The sequence below is a fragment of the Toxotes jaculatrix genome, chromosome 12 (genome assembly GCF_017976425.1).
Source record: "Toxotes jaculatrix isolate fToxJac2 chromosome 12, fToxJac2.pri, whole genome shotgun sequence".
NCBI classification, from domain to species: Eukaryota; Metazoa; Chordata; class Actinopteri; family Toxotidae; genus Toxotes; species Toxotes jaculatrix.
In genome coordinates, this window is record NC_054405.1 from 6014405 (window position 1) to 6025693 (window position 11289).

General features: G+C 46.0%; 1 protein-coding gene across 1 annotated transcript; it reads left to right on the forward strand.

Annotated features, from left to right (window-relative positions):
* The first annotated feature begins 802 nt into the window (after positions 1–802).
* Positions 803–11289, forward strand: prdm15 (PR domain containing 15). The gene is made up of 24 exons (XM_041050779.1): positions 803–901; positions 1526–1565; positions 1663–1756; positions 2148–2301; positions 2440–2592; positions 2681–2789; positions 2865–2948; positions 3188–3397; positions 3970–4203; positions 4360–4454; positions 4541–4628; positions 4799–4966; positions 5856–5950; positions 6052–6183; positions 6810–6950; positions 7270–7433; positions 7747–7826; positions 8242–8361; positions 8461–8592; positions 8755–8838; positions 9286–9461; positions 9553–9633; positions 9764–9985; positions 10153–11289. Exons 1-24 carry the CDS (start codon positions 803–805, stop codon positions 10687–10689), a joined length of 3492 nt encoding a protein of 1163 aa, XP_040906713.1. The 3' UTR covers positions 10690–11289.

The following is an 11289-nucleotide window of genomic DNA, read 5'->3' on the forward strand; positions in this document are numbered from 1 at the left end:
TCTAAAACATGAAAAAAAATCCCCCTGCAGTGAGACATTTTAGTCTTTAACTGAGTCCTTGATGTTTTTCTTCTTGTGATCAGTACAAAAGAATCCGTGCTGTAGGAATATTTCAGCCTGTTGAATTTTCAAAAATGAACCTTTTTATAATTCTAGTGCCGCAAGCTACTTTATTTGTTCTTGTTTCAAGATACAGACGTTCATTTCCAGAACTTCCTTAAACCATTTATATGAAAAAAAGGGCTGAAATATTCTTATTCATAACAAAATAGGCCCTGTAGGCCTGGGTAACAGGCTGAAATGGCTTTGTGAGGCCAAGGATGCTTTTGCAGGTTAAATTGCTGGTTCCACCTCAACTAGCTACAACAAAATTATTGCTTCCACATTTAACATTATCATTGATTATTGTTGGTAACATATTTAACACACTGAAAAAACATTTTGCAGATAGAACCTCTACTTTTACTTTCACTTTGAATTCACTGATGTATTAATACTTTGGAGTAAAGGACCTGGAGACTCAGCTGACACAGGTGTGTGCTGTGTGCTAAAATCAGACAGTGTAATGTGGATTAGATTTAAAAAGCCTCTGGTCAGAGACGTGTCCTGTGTGACCTCAGTCTAATTTATGCCACTGCTAAAATAAACAACATCACACTGAGCTTCTGTGGTCAACAACAACACAAAACTCCAAAACTCTAAGTACTTTTCTGTGTCTTTTTTGGAGTAATAAGGCCTCTAAACTACCTAATTAATGACTGATAGAGCCGTTTTACATCCTGACGAGCCTACAGCCCCCATAATGCACTCGGCGCGGCTCGTTTCCGGTCCTGCGCCGTTTCTGGAGCGGATTGGAACCCGGAGTCAGGATTCGCTAAATGAAGGGTCTTTTGCAGAAAAGGTAACGTGTCTTCCTATAAATATACACCCGTTTTCTACTAAATGGCGGTGCAGCTCAGTAGTAGAGGTGCAGCTGGTTGGTCCTGTCCGCTCGGAGTCTCCCTGAGCCGCCTGCACCGCTGACTGCTGGGCGCTGAAGAGCATCGACTCCGGTTTGGAGGTTTGCGTCTCCGGTCCATCCGCCATGCCGACTGTTCTTTGTTACAGTTTAGTGAAGAGGAGCCGCTCAGATCGGAGTTAAAACCCGGCTAGACTTTGGGAACGATTCAAATCCCGGATCCCATCTCCTACCCGGACTGCATACGTTAACATGCGTGCACCGACTGAGTGGCTTACACCGAAAAGCTGTTATTGTTGATATAAGACACTGATCAGCCGGGAGGTCTGATACAGTCATGTGTCCCACATTAAACCTGTGTGTGTGTGTGTGTGTGTGTGTGCAGGCTCGGAAGTTCGAGTTCAGTTAGCTACATTTGAACACACTCTTACAAGTAGTTTCTTTATGTAACTGCAGCTTTTTCTCAGAAATCTGTGGGACATGTCTCCTGATCAGCCTGTCCTGTCCTGGCCCTTGTGTCCCCGTCTGTGATGTGTTACAAAGCTGCTTCTTTTCCTCTGTTTGTAGGTTAGAATAATGGCTGAGCAGACGCCAGATGAGCTCATCTGTGAGTATGAATCCAGCTGTCACTGTGCTCTGTGTGTGTGTGTGTGACAGAGTTTGGGATCAGGCTGTAATGACAGGTGTGTGTGTGTGTGTCACAGGGTGCGAGGACTGTGGCCAGTACCATGACTCTGAGTGTCCTGAACTGGGACCACTGGTGACCGTCCAGGACTCCTTCGTCCTCAGCCGAGCTCGGTGAGTGACAGCTCAGAGTGTCTGACTGCAGCCAAACCAGTGATCTGATCCATCCACAGAACCTTGTGTAAACTGTAGGCTCCTCGCGGAGGCTGGGAGTGTGTGTCTGAGGTTTGAAAATACAAAGCCTTTACAAGTGTCATGTTATTAATATAATAGACCTTCCAGGGAGATTGTGTGAGTAAGTAGCCCACTGCTGCAGATGGCCGACTTAGACACCTTCCATCCCACGTGTTAAAGTTGCATCTTCAGGCAAATACACACTGTATTTTGAAATGGTCCTGAAAATATAACAGAGACCAGGTGACACCAGGTGAAGTACTTGGAAACTGATTTTTGCATTATTGCTGTTTCATAACGTAAACACACTGTTGTTCTTGTCCTGGCTCAGGTCATCGCTGCCAAACAGCCTGGAGATCAGAGAGGTGGCTGACGGGGCGGAGGGGGTGTTTGTGCTGCGCCGGCTGGTCAAGAGGACCCGGTTCGGTCCCTTTGAGGCTAAGAGGGTCCCTCACCTGGAGAAGGAAGGCGCGTTTCCGCTGAAGGTGGAGCCTGATAAATCCTGACCAAGTTTATTTGTACAGAGAAACACTCTGCTGTTTTTTTTTCATATGAATAGATATGATTGTGTACTTTGTTATTTCACGTCCTTGCTTGTTAATCCTCCCTACCCCACTGAGCAGATCTTCCAGAAGGATGGTTTGGTGGTGTGTTTTGACTCCAGCAGTGAAGAAGACTGCAACTGGATGATGCTGGTACGACCTGCGACCGACCACAAACACCAGAATCTGACGGCTTACCAGCAGGACGATGACGTGTACTTCAACACCTCCCAGGTACCTGCGTCCGTCCCACACATGACACCTCCACTTATTTTCTGATAGGAGACTGCTGTGGTTTTCATGTTTGCTGTTCGTTTCCCAGGATGTGCTCCCAGGCACAGAGCTAAGGGTCTGGTATGGAGCTTTCTACGCCAAGAAGATGGAGAAGCCCGTGCTGAAGCCTCCACTCCAGCCACCACCACCTCCGCCAGGTAGATGACATTACAGCCACATTGCTTTTTGTAGATGTGAACTGTATCTTATGGTTTTGCTTCTCTTCTTCTCAGATACGACGTCTTCATCTGCTAAGACAGAGACCTCAGAGAAAACTGGATCCCACGTGTCCTCAGTGGCTGAAGAAAACAACACAGGTAAGCCCAATATCCACTGCTCCAGTCGCTGCATCTTAGAAATATTTACTAATACTAATAAAGTTCAGTGTAATTTCTGTTTTTTAAAGCATTCGGCTGCATTAGATCGTTGTGATCCACTGTGAGTTCAGCAGGAGTGGAAGCCTGACTGTGCAGCTCTTCAGTACACCTCTAAACTGAAGAAACGCTGTGTCATGGTGGCTCATTCTGAATCTCCTGCTTCCCTCCGTTGATCACAGGCAACATGCTGAGTCATCTTGATGAGGTGAAAACAGTAAGTGCGCTTCCAGTCGACCCACTCCTGCCCCAAGAGGAGAGCCTGGTCGGCCCTGACGAGGAGGAGAGCGGCCCCCCTGCAGCTCAGTCGGGCCCCAAAAGAGGACAGGGCCGAGGGAGGAGAGCTAAGGGACGCAGGCCTGGAGCCACAGCTACCACAAGCAAAAACAAAGGTGAGAATAAACAGTTTAGAAAGTTGTTCCTCTGATTTATGTTGGACCAAACTTGCCTGACAACATGTAGACAGATGGCTGAACAGCTGTAAAGGCTCTGTCAACCATAAACATCAGGATCTGTGACAGAAATTCATCACAGTGAAGGCAGAGGGACGAGCTGATGCATTTCACTCACAGAAAACAGGTGCAGCTCTCACTTTTTTCTTCTGCTGGAAAAAAGAATTTGTTCCCTTCTTGTCACTGCACTGTCACCATCACTGCCACTCTGTCTTTGTACACAATGTTGTGTGTCGCACAATTTTGAACTGAACACATTGCAATAAGGAACATCCTGCAGAGGCTACCGAATGGCATTCTGGGAAAATGCTGCCGATCAGATACCTGGAGTGGGTATTAGAAGGAGCAGGGTTATGACCACATATCTGAAACAAAACTACAAACTAATGAAATTCCCATCAGCCTCAGCTGTTCTACACGCTAAACATAGAAGGTGCACATGGGCTCAGAAATCATCCAATGCCACATCTACTGTAGATCTCTCTTTGAGATTGGATTCCTGATGTGTGCAGATGTTAAGCCCCCGGTGGAGACCTCGGAGCCGGCGGCCTCAGAGGCAGCAGCAGCAGCAGCAGGAGGAGCAGCAGCAGGGGCAGGAGCAGCAGACGCAGCAGACAGTGCTCCGGAGAGCGGGGCTGTCCTGAAGAGACACAAAGCCAGAGAGCACAAGAGGGTGTACCGCTGCTCTCTCTGCAATAAGGTCTTCCAGAACAGCAGCAATCTCAACAGACACATCCGCTCTCACGGTACGTGCGGATTTAAAAGGCTAACGTTTGCTTTCAAATCCGCGAGCGTTGAATTCATCGTGTCTTTCTGCAGAGTCACACAATTCAAACATACAAGTTAGGTTCAGCATAAAGGGACGTGCAGTGATGAAGTGTCCTCCGTGTGTGTCCTCCCAGGTGACAAGCTGTTCAAGTGTGATGAGTGTGACAAGCTGTTCAGCCGCAAGGAGAGTCTGAAGCAGCACATCTCTTACAAGCACAGCAAGAACATGGTGGGTAACACTCCAACCTGCTCGTTACCTCAAAGGTTTTTACCTGCACTGCTGTTTAACGTCCTGTTTTAATGTGCATCCAACAGCCTGACCAGGAGTACAAATACAAATGCAACACCTGTGAGAAATCCTTTCGCCTGGAAAATGCCTTAAAGTTCCACAACTGCCGGACAGGTACCACAGAGCATGGACCTAGTTGTTGTTGTTGTTTTTTGCATCAACAAGTCTTTTAATTTTGTTTAATCTGAAATTATTTCCCTGCATTTTTCAGCCCTTGTTGGGGGGAAAAAAAAAAGGTCTGATCCTGTTTAATTTTCACTGATTTCATTTTCCTCCGTCTCCAGATGACAAGACGTTCCAGTGTGACATCTGCTCACGGTTCTTCTCCACCAATAGCAACCTGTCCAAGCACAAGAAGAAGCACGGCGAGAAGCTCTACTCCTGTGAAATCTGCAACAAGATGTTCTACCGCAAAGACGTGATGCAGGAGCACCACAGGAGGCACGGTGTGGGTGAGTCGCACCAGAGCAGACAGCTGGATTTTATCATGATTTCTTTTTGGGGATGTTCTAAAACCTTGAACCCGTGGTGTATTTACTTCATGTTTAATGGCGTCATCCATGTTTTGGATGACATAGGATTATTTTAATCATGTGCAAGTGTGGCAATTATTATAATTATTATTATTGAATACACTCTCAACCAATCAGATCACTGGTCTCAGTCACTTTGCCATGATGCACAGAATAAATAAAACCCAGTAACCTGACCAGTGACCCATCGGAAGCGTGTTGAGGTGTGTGTGGTTGTTCTGTATCAGCCTGGTGCCGTGCGTGATGGCACTGCGCTCTGACATGTTCGTCCTGCTGCCTTCAGATGCTGCAGGGATTTCATGAACTGAGGGAGAAGATGTTCATACAGTATAAAGCAGCTGTGGACAACAGACCCTGTCAGATTCAATCACATTCTTTTATAAATCAAGTCATTTCCAGCATTCTTCCTGCTTCAGGCACATTAAACTTCGGTATTTGATGGCAGCGTAAACACATCTGCTGGTTGGAAGGTGTTTAATTAAAATAGTCTCCGTACATTTTAAGAATTCTTTCATTCATTTCATTCATTTCATTCTCTCCTCTGACCTGTGCACTCGATGTCGAGCGCTGTCGATGCTCTGGAATTTGCATCACCACAAAAACGTTTGAATAAGAAAAACATGGAACTGTATATATATATATAAAAAAAAACACTTTTACACAAGTTCATTTAGTTTTCTTTGCCACAGCCACATGTAACATAGAAGTGTAAAGAGCTCCAGCATCAAGCTACACCTCTAGTTGCATGTCACCATGTTTTTTCTATACCAAACTCTTGCTGAACTAAACCCATAATGCATCTGTACAGGACCAAAGCACATGAAGCGAGAGGAGCTGGAAGCCAATGGAGAAGAAGGGACCAAGTACAGAAAGGAGCCATCACCCTGTCCCATCTGCGGCAAGGTGAGCTCTCTGCACAGCAGCTCAGATTAACGGCGGCAGGTCAGACATTAAGTGTCCAGTGACGTGATCAGTGACGTGCATGTGTGTGTCTGTGTGCACAGGTGTTCTCCTGCAGGAGTAACATGAACAAGCACCTGTTGACTCACGGTGATAAGAAGTACACCTGTGAGATCTGCGGCCGCAAGTTCTTCCGCGTGGACGTCCTTCGAGACCACATTCACGTTCACTTCAAGGTGAGACAGTAAGGACTCTGATAGTCCTGCTATAGGAAATTTTTAACTGCACATCCTGCTACTTACTTTGTCTTCTTATATTCAACACGTTATTTTCAATGCATCCCATTTCAAATAATATCTGGTGCCCGTCCTGTGTCATCAACCGCTCCTCAGCGTCAGCAGTTGTCGGTGCTTTTGCTGCATTGACCCACGAGTTGGCAGCTTTTTGTTCTGTTGTCACGTCAGGACACAGAGAATCAGTTTCAACACCAAACCCGGGATTTGCAGCAGTAAAACCTACAGACCAGTGTCAAATCTGCAGAAACATCCGGGGAAAGTCCAGATTAAAGACTCACTCTCACAAGCACACACTGTGCTGCTGTTGTCCCGTGGACATTTAGTCCATTTCTGGACAAATTAAAGTGTTAGTTCTAGTTTTTTACCAGTCAACAAAATAAAGCAGCTGTCACACAGACTAAAATGCCCTTCATACACCATGTTAGATGAAAGAGTGGGAGATGAGAGCAGTCGCGTCGCTGTGATGATCAAAGAGCACCTTGGATCATACAGGCTTCATTTGACGCGGCCTCTGGATCTTAGCTGTCATTGACGTGAATCATCTCAGACAGCGGTTCTTGTTCCAGGACATCGCCTTAATGGACGAGCAGGAGAGAGAAGGCTTCATCAAGAAAATCGGCATCTCAGCGGGCAACAGCGACGAAACGGACGACGATGAAGAGGAGGATGATCCGGATCACCACAAGTACAACTGCAAGAAATGTCAGGTAAGCTTCGTCCTCACAGTCATGAAGACGCCCTGCAGACTTCAACACTCACTTTATTTCCTTTATCTCCACCCACTTATTAATCTGTAATCACATTCAGAGGGTTGGTGTGGAGTAAATTTTAGAATATAAAATGTTAGAACAGAGTGTTGCAGGTCAAGTTCACAAACCTGTGAATCAGAACTATGACGACCCTCTGATACATATGGAGTTTTAAGTAATATAAAGTGTGTGACCTGCATCAAGGAGCCGCACATATCTTTGTTTGTCGCTAACAATCGCACGCGTATACACGAACTTCCTGCATCTTTGTCTCCAGCTGTCGTTTGCAAAGGGGAAAGAGTATCTGAAGCACATCATGGAGCAGCACAAGGAGAGAGGCTACGGCTGCGGGATCTGTAACCGACGCTTCGCACTGAAAGCCACGTACAACGCTCACCTGGTCATCCACAGAGAGCAGCTGCCCGACCCTGCAGTACAGAAGTAAGACCGCAGGAAGCAACACAGAGGAGTGTGGAACATGTTCCAGCTCATGTGTTTGGTTGTGGTTTTTGTGTTTGTTCAGTCTTGTACGAGGCTGAGACATTAGATAATGATGGAGACAAGAATGTTAGCAGAGCTCTGTTTTGTACTGTAATATGTTTTACACGATATTCTATATATTTTGAACAGTATTTTATTTTGTGTGCTGAAGATGAGAATCCACGTGAATCCCTTTTTACTCTGAAATATGAAATTAACCAGCTGCAGTACAGATTTACTGTAAACATTTCAAATGTGCTCATGTGTCCTGTAGGTACATCCATCCATGTGAGATTTGTGGCCGAATCTTCAACAGTATCGGTAACCTGGAAAGACACAAGATCATCCACACGGGTGAGCTACAGTCTCAGATCTCTGTATAAAACGCTTTCCTGTGTTTGTGTGATCCTGAACCATTGAAAGTTCACTGGAGTAGGTGTTTAAACAAAGACACTCACATGATCACACGTCGCTTCTATCATCATTTTAAATGTTGTAAAGAAAAAATATCCTTACCTTTATACAGTCCCTGTAAACCCAGAGCCTTGGTGATGAATATACTGAAGAAAAGAATCTAATATTAATGGAATTTTTTTCTATTGTAGATAAACATGAGTATAGAATGACACTGTCCTTAATAGTTTGGGGGATGGAGGCTGGAAGTACGATGTTGCTGTGTAGGAGTACACTGTATCAGATGGACATTTTATACGTTTTATACATACATATATGTCTGAAGCTTGTGTATTGTGTGTGTGTGATCATTCAGGGGTAAAGAGCCACAGCTGTGACAAGTGTGGCAAATCGTTCGCAAGGAAAGACATGCTGAAGGAGCACCTCAGGGTTCACGACGACATCCGAGACTTCCTGTGTGCAGAGTGTGGGAAAGGTTTGTTTTTTTTTTAACCACTGTGTAAACGACAGCATCAGCATAGAGCAGTTGATGTTTGGGTCATTGCCATGTTGAGGAAATGTTTTCCCTGCGCAGGCATGAAGACCAAACACGCTCTGAGGCACCACATGAAGCTTCACAAGGGCATCAAAGAGTATGAGTGTAAGGCGTGTAATCGCAAGTTTGCCCAAAAGGTCAACATGCTGAAGCACTACAAGAGACACACAGGTGAGTCACAGTGGGTGTTTACAGATCCATGATAGGTGTGAGGAACAAGTATGTTCAATAGGTCTCATGAGTGGACATGACTGTTGATTTGTTTACTTCCTTTTCACCCAAACTTCACTGAGAGTCCGTCATGTTACTGGATGTGTGTTGTCGTACCTGCAGGTGTAAAGGACTTCATGTGTGAGCTGTGTGGAAAGACGTTCAGTGAGAGGACGACTCTGGAGACACACAAGCTCATCCACACAGGCAAGTTTCTCATTTCTCATGTCGGGCTGGTACACACTGCTCAGCCTGTTACACCGACTGTTAGAGGCCAGTTACAAGCTGAACACAGGAGCCTGTAATTTGCTTTGCTTTGCTTTTTTTTTCTTTTGCCCTGGTATGTTCAGAGGCAGCAACATGGAGTGCAAAGTGAATTTGCAGCCTTATTTATGCAGCCAGCAGTTCATAAAAATACCAAACCGCCTTTCAAAAATTAAAGGACATGTTTACTATAAAGCTCCAAAGCTGAAGGGTGGAAGATGGGTTGGCTGGTTTTACTATATTTCGTCAGTTTTGCGACTCCATATAAAGAGTCTGTATAAGAAGGAAAGAGCCTTTAAGGTCAAAGCTGTAAATGTAACAAACTCCCACCATTAGTGTGCAGATTCTGTGAATTTAACAGGCTGGACTGACCCTTGTTTCCCTCTGCAGTGGGTAAGACGTGGACATGTGCGACCTGTGATAAGAAGTACCTGACAGAGTACATGCTGCAGAAGCATGTCCACCTGACCCATGAGAAGGTGGAGGCCCAGTCGTGTCACCTCTGTGGGACCAAGGTGTCCACCCGCGCGTCCATGAACCGACACCTGCGACGCAAACACCCCGAGGTGAGTCCCGTCAGGAAACGATCCATGTAGCTGCTGTCAGATCCTAGAAGTAGACTGGTTCAGCTGTCACCGTTCTCCTTCGTGCCTCTAGGTGGTGTCTGTGAGAATCGATGAGTTCGATGACCTTCAGGAAACTTCGACAATCAATGATTCTTCTATCAGCATTGTGCAGGTTCGAATAAAATGAGTGATGCAGAACACATACCTTAGCACACAACAAGACAAACTGAACAAAATCTCATCTGAATCGTACAATGTCACCAAATACACATTATCATGAAATGTTTAACCTTCTTCCTCAGTCCACTCTGACTCTGGAAAAAGATGGCACGTCTCAGGAGAGGCCCAGCCGACAATTCCGACACCCCAAGAAGAAGCAGAGAGTTCCAGCTGAGCCGGAGCTGTCCGAGTCCGACGAGTTCGTGGATTTCACTGAGCCGAGGCACGATCCCATGGCAGAATACAACACAGTCATTGTCGGTGACGAAACCGAGACGAGCTCTGCTGTGCAGAGCATCCAGCAGGTACATGTGAAGATTTACACAGAAGCTGCTGCTTTGTTGTCACAATACGCATGCACGTCACTGATCACGTCACAATTAACTTAAAAGATGAATGAAAATGAAGTGATTTTTTCCCGTCAGCTGATGAGCTGCGTTTCTCTAATTGACCTGTGCTGCTGTTGTTTCAGGTGGTGGTCCTCGCCGACCCCAGCGCTCCATCAGCCTCCTCCCCGAACAGCTCGGTGGGGCTGACCAACATCACCGTCACGCCCATCACCAGCCACGCCCCCACCCAGTTCACCAGCCTGCAGCCTGTAGCTGTGGGCCACCTGACAGCCAGCGACCGGCCCCTCACACTGGACAACTCCATCCTCACCGTCACTTTCGACACCGTCAGCGGTTCCGCCATGCTCCACAACCGTCCTGCTGAGCTCGTCCCAGAGACGGTGGGTCCCGGCGGAGGCGCAGCACCTCATTCAGTTGCCCACTTCATCAACCTTACCACTCTGGTCAATCCCATGGGCCACCAGTTGGAGGCCTCAACTCTGGCCTGGAGACCCGTACCGTCGGCCGAGGGGAGCCAAGTCACCCCCGTCGTGGAGGGTAGTCAGGGGGAGAATCAGGAGGCCCAGAACCAGGGCCCGGAGCCAGGCCGACCCAGCCAGAGCCAGCCGCCCACCCCACAGCAGCAGAACAGTTCCGCACAGCAGATGTTCAGCTACTGAGCAGAGACTGGAGGTGCTGGTCACCTCACACTCACCGACATTCTTACATAGTAGAGTAGATTTTATAACTGAACTGTACAAGCTTTGATCACTGTCACCCAGATGCCTCTCCAGCCCCATGGAAGTGAATGAAATCGAAATGATTTTTTTTTTTTCTTTTTTATATTGACACATCAAAGTGGCTGTTAATAATTAACATAATATAAAAAAAGAGAGAGAGAGAGAAATGGTACATTCAGCCAAAATCACTGACACTCCTCTGGAAGATTTACATTTCAAACCAAAGCAACATGTTGAATATTCAGATGCCTCACCAGCCTTATAAAACATGCATGTTTCCAAGATGAATCTGCTGCTCAAAATAAAATGAAATATGAAAATGTACCAACCTTAAAAAAAAGAAGACACTTTGTGCCGCCGACAAGTTAAACGAAAAACACTTCTACCAGGTTATATGATAAGTAATGGTTGGCATATTCCTAAAAGTGGCTCACTCGTGAAATGTTATTTTTGAATGCTGTAAACTGTAATTATTGTTGAACTGTCTGTCACGAATACTGGAAGCCTTTTTGTACTGTTATTTTTAAACAAAATACCTCT

Excerpts from the sequence above, each read along its gene's own strand:
- prdm15 (XM_041050779.1), top strand. The coding sequence starts at position 803 with ATGCACTCGGCGCGGCTCGTTTCCGGTCCTGCGCCGTTTCTGGAGCGG. Across the intron at positions 902-1,525 it reads AAGGGTCTTTTGCAGAAAAG|GTTAGAATAATGGCTGAGCA; the intron begins GTAACGTGTCTT and ends CTCTGTTTGTAG. Across the intron at positions 6,184-6,809 it reads ACATTCACGTTCACTTCAAG|GACATCGCCTTAATGGACGA; the intron begins GTGAGACAGTAA and ends TTCTTGTTCCAG.